The sequence below is a fragment of the Symphalangus syndactylus genome, chromosome 18, assembly GCF_028878055.3.
Source record: "Symphalangus syndactylus isolate Jambi chromosome 18, NHGRI_mSymSyn1-v2.1_pri, whole genome shotgun sequence".
Taxonomy (NCBI): Eukaryota; Metazoa; Chordata; class Mammalia; order Primates; family Hylobatidae; genus Symphalangus; species Symphalangus syndactylus.
In genome coordinates this window covers 15,551,061-15,570,332 of record NC_072440.2, presented here as the reverse complement: position 1 = coordinate 15,570,332, position 19,272 = coordinate 15,551,061, and the positions used below count along the sequence as shown (strand labels likewise).

Here is a 19,272-nt window from a genome sequence, read left to right as displayed (position 1 = left end):
CCCATCCTGCTGATGAGAAAGGATACATCCACAGACATGTACAGTCTAACACAGGGGCTTGTGGGAAGTGCCTCAGGGCCCTAAGGGAACTTCCAGGAGGAGGGGAGCACCCCAAAGTCAGGGCAGGGGAGATTTCAGTGAAAGCCACCTCAGTCAGATACCAGACGGCTCTGAGCAGTGAGGAAGGGACTTGGGATTTCCTAGCCTGAGTCAGCGTCCCTCTGCCAGCCAGGGCCAGGGTAGAGGACAGTCTGGGTCACCTCTCCAGGATGATGCCCCAGGTAGGTTCTCCTCAGGGCTGGTCACCCCATCCTTGTCTCCTGTTCCTTCCCCTCCCTGTGGCTGCAGATGCTCTGACGGAACATTTGAATCATCGGATGTCTGCTGAAAACCAGCGGCCCAAAGATGCACATTCGGTTTCCTAAGACAGCATTGCCACCTCCTGTCCAGTCTCAATGTTCCCCTTTCTCTTTCAAGAGGTGGCTATGAGGTCACCCCTTCCAGGAAGCCCTCCTGTCTGCCAAGCAGGAGTGCTTGGCTTCCTGTTAGTTCCCATAGCCTCTGGACACATGTGGCCAACATTGAAATATTGGCTTACGAGGTCTCTCACTCCCAGGCATCCTGAGGGCAGGGCCACATAGTGTTTATCTCCAGGGGATATTAATTTCTGTATCTGCACAGCCTGCACATAGTAGGTGTTCAAGTAAGTGCTTGTTAAATAAGATGGAGCCAAAGGACTTGAGCCTAGAGGGATTTGGGGACAAAGTAAAGACTTCGTTGCCTCTCAGGAAGGCAGTGCATGGAAAGGATCTCTGCACTCCCTCACTGGGAATCTTTGAGGAGAAGCTGCTCACCACTCCCGTCTCCCCCATTGCTTCCGCTGCCGCCTGCCTGAGATCAGGGCCTGGCCTCATGATTGCCCAGGATCCCTTAGTTCCACGAGTCCTGCAAGTACATTGTGTCCTGCAAACATGAGTAACCTGCAACCTTGTGTGTTTGTTTGTTTGTTTATTTATTTGAGACAGGGTCTTGCTCTGTTGCCCAGGCTGGAGTACAGTGGTGCAATCCCAGCTCAGTGCAGCCTTGACCTCCCGGGCTCTGGCGATCCTCCCACCTCAGCACCCAAGTAGCTGGGACTACTGCACGCGCCATGACACCCAGCTAATTTCTTTGTATTTTTCTTAGAGGAGGTTTTGCCACTTTGGCCAGGCTGGTCTCCAGCCTTGCATTTTTTTGTTGTTTTGTTTGTTTGTTTGTTTTTTGAGACAGAGTTTCCCTCTTGTTGCCCAGGCTGGAGTGCAGTGGTGCAATCTCTGCTCACTGCAACCTCCACCTCCTGGGTTCAAGTGATTCTCCTGACTCAGCCTCCCAAGTAGCTGGGATTACAGGTGCCTGCCACCATGCCTGGCTAATTTTTGCATTTTTAGCAGAGATGGGGTTTCGCCATTCTGGCCAGGCTGGTCTCGAACTCCTGACCTCAAGTGATGGACCCGATTCTGCCCCCCAGAGTGCTGGGATTACAGGCGTGAGCCCCTGTGCCTAGCCCAGCCTGTGTTTTGAGCATTCCACGGCTGCTGGAAGACCTGTTGTCTGCTGAAATCTTCATATTAACCACTCTTCTGATTTAAGTACCTCCCCTCCAAACAACATTAATGGGGTGGTTAATGTGCAAATAGAGATGGTGATTTGCTGTTGACCTTGTGCAAACATTAATAATCCACACAAGCACCTCTCGTTTATAATTAGAGAGGGCTGGAACGTAGCACCATATAACTTGCATTCTTATCAGTAGGCCTTTACCTGGGCAGCGAGGGCCCAGCTTTCTGGCTGGCTCTGTCCGTCATCCTCCCTTGTGCTGCTTGTGAAACCGTGTTCTGAGTGACCCATCTCATGGCTCTCTCTGTGTTCTTGTTTGCAGGATGATGACGGGCCGGTTTGGTAAGTAACCCCGGGGAAAGTGGGGAGACGGAGGCGTGTTAGGGCTGCCCCAGGAAGCTCCCAGAGAGTGTACACAGTCATTTGGGGGGAGTGGGAAACTAGATGGGTCTCACTGCCCCCATAGTTCTGGAATCCTAGAGAAAGTGCACAGCCCACCCCCACCTTTCCGTATAAGGGGCTTGTGTCTCAGAGCTGAGAGTGGCTGGGTTGTGCTAGGAGGAGTGGGGTGGAGGGCTGGGTTGTGCTAGGAGTGGGGTGGAGGGCTGGGTGACCAGCTAGGGGAGCGGGAGGGGCCTGGAATGTAATACTGGCTGGAACTGTCAGGGGCTGGAGCAAGAGTGGTTGAGGGTAAAAGGGAGGGAGGAGAGGCGGCCGGCACATGGAGCGTCGTTAGCTGGCTGGAAGAGAATGGCTCAGCTCTGTGGATGTCCTTCCATGTGTATTATTTCCTCCTGGAAACCACTGGTTTAGCAGACTTCCTTAAAGTCAGGCAGCCAGGGCTCAGTCCTGGCTGGTGGCCTGTGGCCTGCCCCTTCCTCTCTCTGCTCCTCATCTGTGAAATGGGAGTGTAAAAGGCTCTCCCCAGGCAGGGGCTGCTGTGAGTATTGGGTGAGATCACAGGTGAGTGCCCTGCTTGGCCGGGGGACAGCCCTCTATGTGGGGTGGTTTTATTAGTGTTGGTTTTCAGTGGCTGTTTCCAAAGAGAGAGAGGCAATCACTCCCTCTTCCCCCCATTAAAGCCTGAGACCTCATCTTCATCTCAGTGAGGGATGGCAACGTTTCAACCCTCAGTACCAGGATACCCCGGCTCTTGGCCTGGCCAGCCTCAGTGCTTTGGGAAGCATTTCGAAAGAGAAACCCCTTGACGCCCAAATACCCTGTTCTCCAGTGAGCAGGAAGGGGAGAACAGCTCTTAAAAGGAAAAATGGAAACCAAATAGAAGTTTCCCACCTGCCTCTCCAGCCTGCCAGCCCAGAGCTGATGTCTGTCTTTTTGGGGCCCACTGGGGGTGCCACCCCCTGAGTCCTATACGAGGGCTGGGCCAGCTTGGCCATGGGGCTCTGTAACCTCAAAGTTATTATGGGGAACAGCTAGGATGCCATTGCTGCTTACTTATTGTATTAGAGTTCTCTAGAGAGACAGAACTAATGGGATATATATATATATATACACAAAGGGGAGTTTACTAAGAGTATTAACTCACACGATCACAAGGTCCCACAATAGGCCTTCTGCGAGCTGAGGAGCAGGTAAGCCAGTCTGAGTCCCAGAGCTGAAGAACCTGGAGTTTGATGTTGGAAGGTAGGAAGCATCCAGCATGGGAGAAAGATGGAGTCTGGGAGACTAAGCCAGTGTAGTCTTTTCACGTTCTTCTGCCTGCTTTTTATTCTGGCTGTGCTGGCAGCTGATTAGATGGTGCCCACCTAGATTAAGGGTGGTCTGCCTTCCCCAATCCACAGACTCAAATGTTAATCTCCTTTGGCAACACTCTCACAGACACACCCAGGCCCACACCTTGCACCCTTCAATCCAGTCAAGCTGACACAGTATTAACCATCATGCCTGTGGAGAGGGGAAGTGGCTCAGATCCTGCGGGGCTCGAATTGAGAAGATGCAGCCAGTGTGTGTCCCCTAGGCTTTCTTTACTAGACCTTAAGCTGTGCTGGGAACATTCACAGGCCTTCCCTGTTTTTTGTTTGTTTGTTTGTTTGTTTTTAAGGAGAATTCCAGCTGTTTTAAAATGTCTCTATTATTAAAAAACAAATGCAGGAAGAGAAAGAGAAACATCCTGTATATAGTTGCTGAGGGAGGCGAAACCGCAGTGGGGTCATGGCTCATGGGGCTGGGGTGAGGCGTCTCCCCACCCTGCGTCTAGGTAGAGGCGTGTTTTGGGGGCACAGTGCCCGTCTCTGTCACCTCCTTTCCATCCTTTCTTCCTGGAGGAGGCTCAGAACCCCTTTGGAATTGTAGGGGCCTAAAGATGAGGAGAGGGCCGGGCGCGGTGGCTCATGCCTTTAATCTCAGCACTTTGAGAGGCCGAGGTGGATGGATCATGAGGTCAGGAGATCCAGACCAGCCTGGCTAACATGGTGAAACCCCGTCTCTACTAAAAATACAAAAAAATTAGCCGGGCGTGGTGGAGGGCACCTGTAGTCCCAGCTACTCCGGAGGCTGAGGCAGGAGAATCGCTTGAACCCAGGAGTTGGAGGTTGCAGTGAGCCGAGATCTCGCCACTGCACTCCAGCCTGAGTGACAGAGCAAGACTCCATCTCAAAAAAAAAAAAAAAAAAAAGATGAGGAGAGTGGGCCCCTCAAGCATTTTTGAGTCTTTCTGTTTTTTTGTGGCGCTGTCACTTTTGTGTTTGGTTCGGGCCTGGTTGGAGGTTTAGGGAAAGGACAGTCTGTTCAGTTCAGTTGGGAGCACATGGGCCTCGGGCTGTGTATAGCACCCTGTGGCCCAAGGGCCCAGAAGCCTGGCCCCGGAGCCCCTGCCACCCCATGAATGAGCTTTAGGGTCTGATGTGAAGGCAGTGGCTTCCTAGGTAAGAGCCAGGTGTCACGTGTGAAAAGTGGACCCAGCTGCCACTCCAGGGGAGGGAGGACTGTGGAATCGCAAGACCAATTTGTACAAGAGGCTGATGGGGTTGTTCGTGTTACTTTGTAGGCTTTATACGCTGTGCTTGAGAAAATGCAAACAGGCTATTAGTCGGTGACAGGCAATTAGTTCCACCCCCGGCCTTGCTGCTTCTGCTGACGCAGGTTCCGAAGTCTCCTGGTTACCCAGACTGGCACCCTCAGGCACAGCAGAGCGTCTGGCTCGGCACCCGCTCCTGTGGGTGCAGCAGCACACCTTGTCTTGGCTTCCCTGCCATGCCATTCACCTCCTTCAGCCCCCAAGAGCACCCCAGGGTGCTCTCTCCTCCAGCAACCTTCACCTGAATGCCCTCCCTCTAGATTACCCCATGGCTCACTCTTTCAGCTCTGCCAGCTCTTGGTTCAAATGTCACTGATCAGGGAGGCCCTCTCTGACTCCACTGCCCCAAAGTGGCCTCCACTGGCTCTCCTCCCCACCCCTGCCTTAGTTCTTTCTGTACTCATGTGACACACCAAGCAGCACTCAGCTCATGGGGATGGCCTGGCTCCTCTTCCCTGCGCCAGTGTTTATACAACGAAGCCTGCACGTGTCTGGCAGACACTGGTGCCAGCAAACTTTCAGGGGTGCCCATAGCCCCTGCCTTTCTCCTTTCACACATGGCTCCTTGACCCAGAGGTGCTCTGTGGGCTGCAGCTGACCCTTCCTCAGGGTGCACCCCACCCCCTGCCAAGGCAGCCAGCTCTGGCCACAGTCTGCATGCAGCTGGGGGCAGATGTTTTAAGAGCTTCTGGAAGGCCGGGCAGACCCTCTTTGGCTAATGTGCTGGGCTTTGCCAGGAGTGGTCTTCTGGGCCTCAGTTTCCCCACAAGTACCCTGAGCCAGGGAGGGATGGGGACTCCGTTCTGCCCACTCCCCATCATTCTGGTGAGGGAGGTGGCTCCACAGGTCCTTGCTGCCTCCTGACAGCGTCACTGTCCTGGACGAGGTGGGTGAGGAGGCTTCTCTCCACAGAAACAAGCCTCAGGGGATCCGGGGAGGTTGCAGCCTGGTCTCCATGGCAACGGGTGAGCTGGTGCGGCTTCTGCACTGGCGGCCCTTCCCCCTCCTGGGCCTGCCCTGGGCTGGAGGCCCTTCCTGAGGCATGAGGGGAAAGAGGGGGGACATACCTTCCTCACCCTCTTCCCCCTCTTTATAACTCCTAGTAATTCCCCTTCATGTCTCTCCCATTTCTGCCAACAGGGCTCATTCCAAAAACTCTGGCTCTATCCCATCACCCGTGGCTCCTGAAGGTGCCCTCCATAACTCCCATGCTGCGGGCCACAGCCCCTGTTAACCCCTCTCACAGGCCACCCGGCTCTTGAACCTGCGCTGGGCTTTCTGGCATCTCTCCTTGTGCCTGCCGGTCCCTCGGTGGAGTGCCTTTCCTCCTCCTCTTGCCCGAGCAAGCCTGGCTTGAACCCCAGGGCTGCTTTGTGAAGCCTTCCTCAGGCCCCCCAGCCCTTGGTTCATGGGTCCCAGACTCAGGTGCCTCCAGGGACCAGGTTGATAATATAAAAGAGGAGAGTGTCTAGATTATACAATGATAATGTCATCTGCCTCTTCACCCCAGGGCTGGGTGGCAGTGGGGAGTGGTGGGGTCTGGGGCAAACTGGAGAGTTCGCACCCCCATCCCCAGGGACAACTTATTGCTGCCAGGTGGGAGTGCAGGCTCACTGCTGCCACAGCCTGCAGTTCTTCAAGAGAAGCCAGAAGTTCAGAACTTTTGGACAAACTTTCCAATTTAAGAACTGTTGACTCTGGCCGGGTACCGTGGCTCACACCTGTAGTCCCAGCACTTTGGGAGGCTGAGGCAGGTGGATCACTTGAGGTCAGGAGTTCAAGACCAGCCTTACCAACATGGCGAAACCCTGTCTCTACTAAAAATACAAAAATTAGCCAAGCGTGGTAGTGCATGCCTGTAGTCCCAGCTATTCAGGAGGCTGAGGCAGGAGAATTGCTTGAACCCGGGAGGCAGACGTTGCAGTGAGCCGAGATCGCGCCGCTGCACTCCAGCCTGGGTGACAGGGTGAGACTCTGTCTCAAAAAGCCAAAAAACCAAGACCAAAAAAAAAACAAAAGAAAACAAAACAAATAAAAACGGTTGACTCAAATCAAAACATTATGGGGACCAAGCTGAGCATTCCTGCAGGTTGAGCTTGGGCAGCCCTGGCATATGGTCAGCTCGGTTGGCCCCTGTCCGGATTCCTCTTTTCTGACACTAACAGGGTTGCACTATCATAGTTTACTCCCTCTCCAGGCCCTCCCCCAAGTCTGTGCCTCTTCCAAGAGCGGGGCCCCTCCTTGTTTATCTCTGCCTCCGCAGGCTCTGGGGGACAGGACGAGAGGGAGCTGTAAGGACTGAGGACTGACAATGCTCCTGCGTCTACTCACTGCCCCCCTTAGTTCCACACCAAGGGCAAGGCAGGGGCTGTCAGAATGCCGCCTTTACGGAGGAAGAAATGGGGTTGGGGAGGGAAGGATTTGCCCAAACTCATGGGGTGTGAAGTGGGGCATCTAGAACAAAATAGGATCTATTTTCGTTCCCAAGGCCAAGCGCATCACAGGGGTGCAGTATGCTCTCTCTGTCTCTCTCTCTCCCCTAGGTCAAGGTGGTCCCTGGGGAGGCCTCTGGGTTACCCCAAGACAGGTGGGAGGAGCTTCCTACCCCACCCTCTTCCTGTCAAGCTGGGCTCTGCAGCTCCCAGGGCTGCTCCTTGTATTGGGGCCCCAGCCTGCTGGTAACAGAGGGTCCCTCCGCTGGGCTCGGTCTTCTGAGCATGCTCTGCCCCCAGGAACCTGGAGGATGGAAGTTGGGGGCCCTGGGTCCCTTCCAAATGCCCTTGGGTCCTGTGCCTGGTCCCCAGTGCCCATTTTCAGAGCCCCCAGCCCCTCCCTGCCTTGTGGACTGTGTGACGTGATGCCAGTCCCCCGGGTCCAGGGGCACGGCAGCCGGCGGAGAGGCCTCTGCGGCACCGATGTCTCCTTGAGTGGCTTGACTCTGCCAGCCCAGCGGTGGCCCAGCTAAATATACCCTGGCTGACGTCAAGCACTCTTCTGCTCCTGGGGTTTTTCTTAAGCTGCATTTATAGTTTGCGTATTGCTTTGTAAAGATGGAAAGATTTCACTTTTTTTTTTTTTTGCCCCTTAGCAGACTGTCTTATTGAGTGCACTCTGACTTAGATGATTATGAAAATAATTTACAGCTGCTGCATTAGGAAGCTGGCATGTGTCCAGAGGCAGGGCATTTTGGTCAATGTCGGTCTTTACGTGAAGAAAACTTCCCTCCCCTCCTCCCAGTCATGCACATGCTCACACATGCACACAATGCTCACACGTGCACACACGTGCACACACTTGTACACATACACTTTCCTTCTCTCCTTTCCACTTCATTTCTCACCACCTCCACAAGGCTTGGGCAGGGGGGTGTGAGCTGCCTCCTGGGGCCCAGCCTGGGAGGAAGGGTCAGCATGCTTCCTCTGGGAGGAGGCCTGGCCGACTTCTCTCCCTAGGCCTGTGGCTTACCTGGGCCTAACCCATTCCTTCTTTTTCTAGGCTCTCTTTGTCTCTCTTCTAGGCCAGGGCGGTCCCTGAGGAGGCTCCCCTAGGCCACCCCCTAGACGGGCGGGAGGAGCTTCCTACCCCACCCTCTTCCTGTCAAGCAGGGCTCTGCAGCTTCCAGGGCTGCTCCTTGGGTTGGGGTCCCAGCCTGGCTGGTAACAGAGGGTCTCTCTGCTGTGCTTGGTCCTCTGAACATGCCCTGCTTCCAGGAACCTGGAGGATGGAAGTTGGGGGGCCCTGGGCCCCTTCCAAATGCCTTCCTCTTTGTCTCTTCTGTCACAGCTCTGTGTCTACCTGGAGACCTCAGCCCTCTGCTTGGGGTCCAAGTCTCTGTCCCATATGCCCCTATTGAACCCCCCCCCCCAGCCATGGCAGCAGGAGCAAAGGCTCTGAGGCAAGTGTGCACCAGTGTCAGCAGGAGCAGCTGGGAGGCCGGTTGGTGGAGTGAAGTCAGGGAGGGTGCGTGTAGGAGGATAACTGAGTCTGAGTGTCCCGTGGCATGTGGGAGAGAGGATGGATTTTATCTGAGTGTCCCATGGCTCGCAGGAGAGAGGATGGATTTTATTCTAAGCATGATAAGAAGCAGTTGGAGGGTTTTAGTTGTGGTGGGAGTGGAGGGGGGAAGCAAATGATCCTGTTTGCACTTGGAAGGGCTCACTCTGCCTGCTGGGGAGAAGGGCTCAGGGGTGAGGAGTGGAGTAGGAGGCTGCAGCTGCTCCCAGGCGAGGGGCAGTGAGGCGTGAGCAGGACATGGCCACCGTCGCGGGGGAAGTGGTCGGATTCACAGGTGACATTTGCCAGTAGACAAGGAGCGTGGGAACAGGGAGAATTCAGGACACCTCAAGTCCTAGGATGTGGCGGGGGCAGATGCCAGGTGCCATCTACGTGTTTCGTATGAAAAGATAAAAAGCGGATGGAAGGGACCCTCTGCAGCCTCTAGTCCACGCTGTTCTAGTTGTTCCCAAGCGTGCTTGCTCACCTTGGTTTGGCCGAGACTGATCATCAGGGTCAGCCCTTTCGTTCTGGTAGGAATTGGAAGGATTCTAGGCAGGTGTGGGAGTTGAGGCTGAACCTCCTGAGGGATCAGAAGCTGGCAGGTCCCTGGATGGGCCAGGATTAGGGCAGCACGACGGGTTTCCATAAACGCTCCTTTGTGTCTCTCTTTGCATGTCCTCAGAGCGGGATGCCTTCGACACGCTGTTCGACCACGCCCCGGATAAGCTCAGCGTGGTGAAGAAGGTGAGCTATTGGTGGGATGTTGGATGTGCTCTCCCCTGGCTCGTGGCTTTTTGACAGCACAAACGCCCGCTGGGAAGAAGGTGGGAAAATGTTTGGAATCTCAGAAATGTTTGCCACATGGATTGAAATGTAATTACAGTCAAAGACGTAACCACAGTGCATAAAATTAGCGCCTTTTAACTCAACATCACTGCTCCCTGGGCATCTTCCTGCCTGCCCGCTCCACTTCTGTTAAGTGAATTACCCAGCCAGCACTTCTTTCTGACTCGAGGCCTTTTTTCAATGTGGGAATGTTTTTAAGCATGTCAGCCTGCTGCTCTCGCTGGCCTCATTACCATCTACAGCCTGCCCAGTAAACACCCAGGCCTGTGCGGCTGAGCCGTGCCATGCATGGATTTGGCCCGTTTCCCTCCAGACAGAGAACGGGCCCTCGCTATCCCAGGCAGCCTGCTGGTCAATCTGTGGATGGAAAAATCTCCAAGGCTCTGGAGTTGGGGGCTGGGTGTGATTAGCTTCTGCGGGATCTGCCACGCAGGCTTGTTCCCCTCAAAAGGAACTGGCTGCTCATCAACTTATGCGAGTGCCTGCAGGCATCCCGATTCAGGAGGCTGCGTGCTTCCCTCCTTCCCATAACATCGGAGGAGCGCTCATTTCTACCCCTGGTGCAGGCGAGAGAGTTCTCCTTTGTCTAGGACAGCTTACCCCAACAGCTTTCTTAGTGCAAGACTTGTCAGAACCTTTAATAGGCTGACCTATACTGTACTTCTCCAAGAGGGAGCTTGGTAGGAAGCATTTTCCAAACTTGTTTGTTTATAGTGGGATTTATTTATCTATCAATTTTGTGGTAGGACGCATTGTATTTCTGTGGAACCCACTTTTGGAAAATGTTGGCCTGGGTTTGGACAATGAGATCATTCATTTTTGGAAGCATTTTGCAAAAGGCTGTTGGAACCGTGCTAATGGTCCTTCTGGGACAAAGCCTTCTTAGCACGCTTGGGTGGTGAGAGATATACTTGGAGCCTCAGAGTCCCCCACCTCCACCTCGTCACATGTGGCCCCCAGGGACCCTGACAGAACCTGTTCAGGGAATGAATCAAATCCAGCTCCCCCACTTATCAGCTGTGTGACTTCTGGAGAAGGGCGAGATTATACCCCCCAGCCTCAGTTTCCCCATCTGTCAAGTGGGGACAAAGATGTTACCCACCTCTCAGGGCACTGTGAGGATAAACTTGGATTCTCTCTGTGCATGGGCTTAGCCTGGAGCGTATAGTCACTGGTAGCATTGAGAATGGTGTGGCCTGAGGTTGCTTTCATTTCTCAGTAGATACCATGTTAATTCATTCTGCAAAAGACACATTTTCAGCACTGGAGCCACCAGCAAGGAAGAAGACAGAATCCTTTGATTTGCCTGGTAGCTTCCCACTCCAGCCTGTCCCTTCCTCACCTCCATATTGCAAGTTTAGGTGTCTATGGCTCTCTGTGCCCCAGAATGAAGTCAGGGGCCCCTGCCCACCTCTGCAGGTTTCTCCCTGGGTCGTCCCCTCCTACTCCTTCCCATCCCACCCACATCCAGCCACAGCCTGAAGACCCCAAAGGGTTTGCAGATGTGTCTGGGTGCCCACTCGGCTCACTCTCACTTTGCACTGGCCCACCCTCAGGCCCAGCTCCAATGCTCCCTCTCCATAGTGTTAACGGGGGTCCGCACACGTCTCCTCTGTGGCTCATGAAATCTCCCCTGCATTGCGTGTTTCCCTGCAGTGCCCTATCTCTTGACTTCTCCATCCCACCACCATTGCGTGTTTCCCTGCAGTGCCCTATCTCTTGACTTCTCCATCCCACCACTACACGCATATGGAGAATTACATCACAGGCCTTTGGCGGGGGCCAGGGGTGGAGCTCTCTGACTGTGTTTTGAGGTGTCCTTAGCACCAAGCAGCATGCCTGGCACATAGTAGCTGCTCAGTAAATTTGAGCAGAATGGGTAAGAAATCATATCATGGGCAGGCTGGGTGCGGTGGCTCATGCCTGTAATCCTAGCACTTTGGGAGGCCGAGGCGGGCGGATCACAAGGTCAGGATATCGAGACCATCCTGGCTAACACAGTGAAACCCCATCTCTACTAAAAAATACAAAAAATTAGCCCGGCGTGGTGGCGGGCACCTGTAGTCCCAGCTACTTGGGAGGCTGAGGCAGGAGAATGGCGTGAACCCGGGAGGTGGAGCTTGCAGTGAGCTGAGATTGCACCACTGCACTCCAGCCTGGGCGACAGAGTGAGACTCTATCTCAAACAAAACAAAACAAAAAAATCATATCATGGGCAGTGGTGGGTGATATTGAGTTTCCATCAAAGTTGGGTTTGGTCACTGAGGAATTACAGGTGACAGGTTTTAAGCTTGTGCTGGAGAGAAGCCAGTGCCCATTGGTACCTACATAATAGGGCTCAGAAAATCCCCACAGCCCAGAGAGATCACCCTGGGTGGATCTCCCCATGTATTGCAAATCGATAGGCGGACTGGGCCCCATGGCTCACGCCTGTAATTTCAGCACTTTGGGAGGCCAAAGTGGGTGGATCACTTGAGGTCTGGAGTTCGAGACCAGCCTGACCAGCATGGAGAAACCCCATTTCTACTAAAAATACAAAATTAGCCGGGCTTGGTGATGGGTGCCTATAATCCCAGCTACTTGGGAGGCTGAGGCAGGAGAATTGCTTGAACCTGGGAGGTGGAGGTTGCAGTGAGCTGGGATCGTGCCATTGCACTTTAGCCGGGGCAACAAGAGCAAAACTCCATCTCAAAAAAAAAAAAATTCAGTAGGTGTGGCTCAAGGCAGCACTCACCTCGGTCTTCTGAATGTGCCGTTTACTGTTCCAGGTCACATCTAAGATACATTTGCAAATGTAATGATCCTCCCCTGGCAGTTTCATCTTTCTTAAGAGCACAGAGTGCTCTCCAGTTTGATTGTTAAATATGGCATGCGTGCACGGATTGGCATATGTGTGCATGGGTTGGTGAACAGAGACATGTGTAGCCAGGATAGATGTGGGCATTATGCCATGAAAACTAGGGGCTACTGTCGGGATGTTGAGTTTGAAACATGGGCTTTTTATTTTAGCAAACAGGAGATGATGAAAGCGTTTCACAGAGCTGGGGCTGGCAAATGTCAAGCCTGCCCCTCCAGATGGGACCTGCACGCGGGCCATTCACGGCTCCTGTGTCTCTTTTGTTCTTGGCAGTCTCTCATCACTTTTGTGAACAAGCACCTGAACAAGCTGAATTTGGAGGTGACGGAACTGGAGACCCAGGTATGCGCTGCTTTGGCTTGGAGGATCCTTTGTCCACCGCCGTTTGCAGTCAGCGTTTTGATCCCAGGTGGGGCGCGTGAACAAAGCTGGCGCCATTTTGTTCATCTCACAAGGAGCTCCCGTGGTGCGGGCAGAAATAACCACCGCGGCCTTCTCAGCCCCTCCGTCTTCCTTTCCCGGGGCTGCTGCCACAAAACACCACAAACCGAGTGGCCGAAACAACAGAGCTTTGTGTCCTCGAAGTGCTGGAGGCCGAAGTCCAAAGTCAAGGTGGGACCCGGGTGGGCTCCCTCCAAGGCTGTGAGGGAGGAGCTGTTCCTGGCTCCCTCTCAGCTTCTGGGGTTTTGCCAGGATCTTTAGCATTCCTTGGCTTGTACACACATCACTCCCTTCTCTGCCTTCATCTTCATGTGGTGTCGTCCTTGTGTGTGTGTCTCTGTGTCCAAATGTCCCCCTTTTATCAGGACGTGGTCACGTTGGATTAGAGCCCACTCATGGCTTCATCCCAACCTGACTGCATCTGTGTAAACCTTGTTTCCAGATATGGTCACATTCAGAGGTCCTGGTGATTAGGGTTCCACTGTATCTTTTTTTTTTTTTTTTTTTTTTTTTTTTAAGACAGAGTCTCGCTCTGTCACCCCGGCTGGAGTGCAGTGGCGTGATCTCGGCTCATTGCAACCTCCGCCTCCCGGGTTCCAATGATTCTCCTGCCTCAGCCTCCCAAGTAGCTGGGACTACAGGTGCGTCCCACCATGCCCAGCTAATTTTTGTATTGTTAGTAGAGACAGGGTTTCACCATGTTGGACAGGATGGTCTCGATCTCTTGGCCTCATGATCTGCCTGCCTCAGCTTCCCAACTACTGTATTTTTTTTTGGAAGATGCAAAACCCCAAAACACCTGAATGGTGTTATTCAACCCATAACACCTCCAGGGCTCCACCCCAGCCCACCACAGGGCCTTTGCACATGCAGTTCCTCTGTCTAGAACATGCTGGCCCCTTCAGCCTCTGCTCAGTGCTGCTGTCACACTGTGGGCAGGACCTAGCAAATATCCCCCTGGTAAGTACATACAACACATTTCTTCTGCAATAAGTATATCAAATCTACTCCCTCAGCCCCAACCCCTACTCAAAGCTAAAGGAGCATCCTTAAATTACGTTTTTGGGCACTCCGCGAGCATTAAAGACAAAATATAATTTTCCCAGGATTAGCGGGATGCTTGAATGCGGAAATTTTTGAGCTCTTGGTACAGACATCCCTAATGCACAGCTGATCCTTCTTAAACCCCAGGGTGAATGCATTCATTCCCTTCCCTTTCTTTAACTTTTCTCATTTGCTTTTCTAATTTAAAAAGTAATTCAGGTTCATTGTAGAAATGTCTGAAAATGCAGATAAGCAAAACAACAATCACCCGTAATCCCGTCACCCGGAGATGAATGCACAGAGGGTTTTGTTCAGGCCTTTTTTCTACACATACGGCGAGTCACGGACAGCATGGGTCTGTGTGCAAAAGCATCACGGTCTGTTTTTAATGTGTATATTTATTTGTGTATCGCTGGCCAACACATTTCTTATTTTCCGCAGTTTACAAATGTTGCACATTTAGCCTCGGATTATTTTCTGTTTGAGACATTAGCACCCCAGAAGCAGCCGAGGTGAAAAGTAAAAATCCTCCTTTCTACTTTTCTGGAGACCTCCCCCTTCAGACTGTCCAGGGGCAGCTAACTGGAGTTCATGGTTGGATGTGTATTTTTCTAGATATTTTCTTTTCCTTTCTTTCTTTTTTTTGAGACAGTGTCTCGCTCTGTCACCCAGGCTGGAGTGCAGTGACACAATCTCAGCTCACTGCAACCTCTACCTCCTGGGTTCAAGCAATTCTCCTGCCTCAGCCTTCTGAGTAGCTGGGACTACAGGTGCGTGCCACCATGCCTGGCTAATTTTTTTGTATTTTTAGTAGAGACGGGTTTCACCATGTTGGTCAGGCTGGTCTCGAACTCCTGACCTCGTGACCTGCCTGCCTCGGCCTCCCAAAGTGTTGGGATTACAGCTATGAGCCACATTTTCTATGCACAAAGGTATTTTTCTAAATAACAGTGGATCTTACTGCCCACTGTTTTGTAATGTGTTTTGTGTCACTAAATACACTGTGGGCATCTTTTGGTGTAAGAGAAAGTGTGTGTGTGTGTTTCTGTCTTTTTTCCCTTGCTCGATCTATTGGTCTATCTATATTTTGTCACTTTTAATGGGAAGTGTATCTCATCAGCGGGAAGGCTGCACTGCACCTCATTAAACCAGTGCCTCACGACTGGATGTTTTTCTGCTCCTGTAAACAGCAGTGCAGAGAGCATCTTTGTGCATGGCTGGCTGTGCTCCTGCCTGCTTCCTCGGAATAAAAGCCTAGAAGTGGAGTCATTAGAGCGAAGCCTGTACCGCACACTTTGAAGGCTCAGGAAGATTTGCTGTGTGGGGGCCCCTGGTACTGTCATGGGGCGTGTGGGGGCACTGCTCCCCCACATCCATGCCAGCTGTCCCCACAGCCCTCTCAGAGGCGTCTGCACATCAGTATTCGCAGCTGGGCCTCTTACACTGAGACTCTAACATTAAATTTGCGTTTATTTTTATTTACTCAATATCTTCATTTTTTTCCCCTATTAATCATACTATATAGAGTCTTAAAAGTACGTTTAACCAGTGGTCCCCCAGAAAAGGTCGCTGGTCACAGAAATGCACGGATTTTTGTTTTGTTTTGTTGCAAAGGAATTTGGGTGTTTTTATAAATACCGTATACATTTATGAAGACTGTAAATCTTCAACGTCTTGATGCCCTAGGAGTCGGAGAGGCCCTGGTTTAATTTCTTCAGTTTCTGCTTGTGTGTGGGTGTGTGTGTGGTTTATGTAGTCTGGTGTGTGTGTGTGTGTGTGTGTGTGTGTGTGTGTGGTTTATGTAGTCTAGTGTGTGTGTGGGGGTGTGTGTGGTTTATGTAGTCTGGTGTGTGTGTGGTTTATGTAGTCTGGTGTATGTGTGTGTGTGTGTGTGTGGTTTATGTAGTCTGGTGTGTGTGTGTATGTGTGTGGTTTATGTAGTCTAGTGTGTGTGTGTGGTTTATGTAGTCTGGTGTGTGTGTGTGGTTTATGTAGTCTAGTGTGTGTATGTGGTTTATGTAGTCTGGTGTGTGTGTGTGTGTGTGTGGTTTATGTAGTCTAGTGTGTGTGTGTGGTTTATGTAGTCTGGTGTGTGTGTGTGGGGTTTATGTAGTCTTGTGTGTGTGTGTGCGGTTTATGTAGTCTAGTGTGTGTGTGTGGTTTAGTCTAGTGTGTGTGTGTGGTTTATGTAGTCTGTGGTGTGTGGGGTTTATGTAGTCTGGTGTGTGTGTGTGTGTGTGTGTGTGTGTGTGGTTTTTGTAGTCTGTGTGGTGTGTGTGTGGTTTATGTAGTCTGGTGTGTGTGTGGTTTATGTGGTGTGTGTGTGTGTGTGGTTTATGTAGTCTGTGTGGTGTGTGTGTGTGGTGTGTGTGGTGTGTGTGGTGTGTGTGTGGTGTGTGTGTGGTGTGTGCGTGTGTGTGTGGTGTGTGTGTGGTGTGTGTGGTGTGTGGTGTGTGTGTGTGGTGTGTGTGTGGTGTGTGTGGTGTGTGTGGTGTGTGTGTGGTGTGTGTAGTGTGTGTGGTGTGTGTGTGGTGTGTGTGGTGTGTGTGGTGTGTGTGGTGTGTGTGTGTGGTGTGTGTGGTGTGTGTGTGTGTGGTGTGTGTGTGGTGTGTGTGTGGTGTGTGTGGTGTGTGTGTGGTGTGTGTGGTGTGTGTGTGGTGTGTGTGGTGTGTGTGGTGTGTGTGTGGTGTGTGTGTGGTGTGTGTGTGTGGTGTGTGTGGTGTGTGTGGTGTGTGTGTGGTGTGTGGTGTGTGTGGTGTGTGTGTGTGGTGTGTGTGTGGTGTGTGTGGTGTGTGGTGTGTGTGTGTGGTGTGTGTGGTGTGTGTGTGTGTGGTGTGTGTGTGTGTGGTGTGTGTGTGGTGTGTGTGTGTGGTGTGTGGTGTGTGTGTGGTGTGTGTGTGTGGTGTGTGTGGTGTGTGTGGTGTGTGTGTGGTGTGTGTGTGGGGTGTGTGTGGTGTGTGGTGTGTGTGTGGTGTGTGTGTGGTGTGTGTGTGTGGTGTGTGTGGTGTGTGTGTGTGGTGTGTGTGTGGTGTGTGTGTGGTGTGTGTGTGTGGTGTGTGTGTGGTGTGTGTGTGGTGTGTGTGGTGTGTGTGTGTGTGGTGTGTGTGTGGTGTGTGTGGTGTGTGTGTGTGGTGTGTGTGTTGTGTGTGGTGTGTGTGGTGTGTGTGTGGTGTGTGGTGTGTGGTGTGTGTGTGGTGTGTGTGGTGTGTGTGTGGTGTGTGTGGTGTGTGTGTGGTGTGTGTGTGTGGTGTGTGTGGTGTGTGTGGTGTGTGTGTGGTGTGTGTGTGGTGTGTGTGTGGTGTGTGTGGTGTGTGTGTGGTGTAGGTGTGTGGTGTGTGTGTGGTGTAGGTGTGTGGTGTGTGTGTGGTGTGTGTGTGGTGTGTGTGTGTGTGGTGTGTGTGTGGTGTGTGTGTGGTGTGTGTGTGTGGTGTGTGTGGTGTGTGTGTGGTGTGTGTGGTGTGTGTGTGGTGTGTGTGTGTCTGGTGTGTGTCTGGTGTGTGTGTGGTGTGTGTCTGGTGTGTGTGTGTGTGGTGTGTGTGTCTGGTGTGTGTGTGGTGTGTGTGTGGTGTGTGTGTGGTGTGTGTGTGTGGTGTGTGTGTGGTGTGTGTGTGTGTGGTGTGTGTGTGGTGTGTGTGTGTCTGGTGTGTGTGTGGTGTGTGTGTGTGGTGTGTGTGGTGTGTGTGTGTGTCTGGTGTGTGTGTGGTGTGTGTGGTGTGTGTGTGTCTGATGTGTGTGTGGTGTGTGTGTGGTGTGTGTGTGGTGTGTGTGTGTGTGTGGTGTGTGTGTGGTGTAGGTGTGTGTTTTCCCTCCTTTTCCAAACCATTCTTACGTTGCGGACAGCGTCCCAGCTCTGTGATGTGAGTGAGCTCCTCAGCCTCCCTGAGCTTCTGTCCACAGGATTAAACTGGAGGCGACGGGCAGTGTGAGGATCGGGTGAGACGGCGCACTGAGATCAAGTGGGCAGGGCTGGGCAGGGGTTAGCACTGCGGATGAGGAGGCGGTGGCGGGGCCTCCGTGGGGATTCTGCTCCCTGCTGAGCTACACAGCAGGTTGCGGAGAGAGGGCGCCGCCCTGGGTGCTTGTGAAAGTGGAGGGTCATCCGCTCGCAGCTGGGCTCCCTGGCCCTGCCCTCCCTCTCCGTGTGGCCTTCCCTCCCTCCTTCCTGTGACCCCGTGTGCTGGGACAGTGAGGAGACACCACGGAAGGAAGAAAAGACTCAGCAGGCTCAGGGCCTGCAGGCGCAGCGGCGTGACCACCCCAGACCTCCTGGGGAGAGGTGTGGGTCGGTGCCTTCATTCACGCGGCAGCTTCCATTCCCTGGAAGTTAGTCCACGGAGACTTGGGCATGGCGGCTCCGTGTTGTTCTGCTGGGAAAATGCCAGCACGCTTGACCAGGGCGCTGTGGGCATGAAGCTTCCGTGTGGAGACACACTTAAACGAGTTCTTCAAACCCGTCTGATCTCCTTAATGAGAGGAGTGGCTGGCTGCTTCGTGGTGTGGAAGGCTGAGGGCATGTGACATGGAGGCCAAGTGCCATTTGGCCATCAACTGATAGCACGTTGAATTTCCAGGCGCAGTGGCTCATGCCTGTAATCTTAGCACTTTGGGTGGCTGAGGTGGGTGGATCATGAGGTCAGGAGTTCAAGACCAGCCTGACCAACATGGTGAAACCCCCGTCTTACTACAAAATACAAAAATTGGCGGGTATGGTGGCACATGCCTGTAATCCCAGCTACTCGGGAGGCAGGGTCAGGAGAATTGCTTGAACCCAGGAGGCGGAGGTTGCAGTGAGCCGAGATCACACCACTGCACTCCAGCAGGGCCCAGACCCTGTCCTGAGTCCCTTGAGGGACTGTTGCCCACTGGCACTTGCTTTATGCTTTACAGCTCTAGCTGCAGCTCCCCCTGCTAAAGGTCAGGGCTTCTGATATTGGATGTTTGTGATTTTGACTTTTCATCTTTTTTTTTTTTTTTTTGAGACAGTTTCACTCCTGTTACCCAGGCTGGAGTACAATGGCGCGATCTTGGCTCACTGCAACCTCTGCCTCCCGGGTTAAAGCGATTCTCCCGCCTCAACCTCCCGAGTAGCTGGGATTACAGGCACGCACCACCACACCCACTAATTTTTGTATTTTTACTAGAGACGGGGTTTCACCATGTTGGTCAGGCTGGTCCTGAACTCCTGACCTCGTGATCCACCCACCTCGGCCACCCAAAGTGCTAGGATTACAGGCATGAGCCACTGCGCCTGGAAATTTTTAATTTTAATTTTTTTTAATTCAAATTTAAGAATTCTGGAGATTGTTTGTACAGTAATGTGAATGCACCTAACATGATTGAACTGGACCCTTAAAAGTAGTTAAGATGGTAAATGTTATGGTATATTTTATGGTATATTTTATAATTTAAATTAATTAAAGAGAAAGGTCAGCATAAGCGAGACACAAAAAGACAA

The 19,272-nt window shown here is 52.5% G+C and overlaps 1 protein-coding gene across 4 annotated transcripts in view; it reads left to right on the top strand.

The window, feature by feature from the left end:
- PARVB (parvin beta) overlaps positions 1-19,272 on the top strand; it is a 141,446-nt gene that overhangs the window by 110,092 nt on the left and 12,082 nt on the right. For 2 of the 4 annotated variants that reach the window (XM_055254021.2, XM_055254024.2), the window contains exons 8-10: positions 1,919-1,938; positions 9,312-9,373; positions 12,606-12,674. In XM_055254021.2, coding sequence (XP_055109996.1) covers positions 1,919-1,938; positions 9,312-9,373; positions 12,606-12,674 — 151 coding nt within the window. Of the gene's footprint in view, positions 1-1,918; positions 1,939-9,311; positions 9,374-12,605; positions 15,468-19,272 lie in introns of those variants that run through there. The other 2 variants (XM_063622994.1, XM_063622995.1) reach the window with 2 other exon arrangements.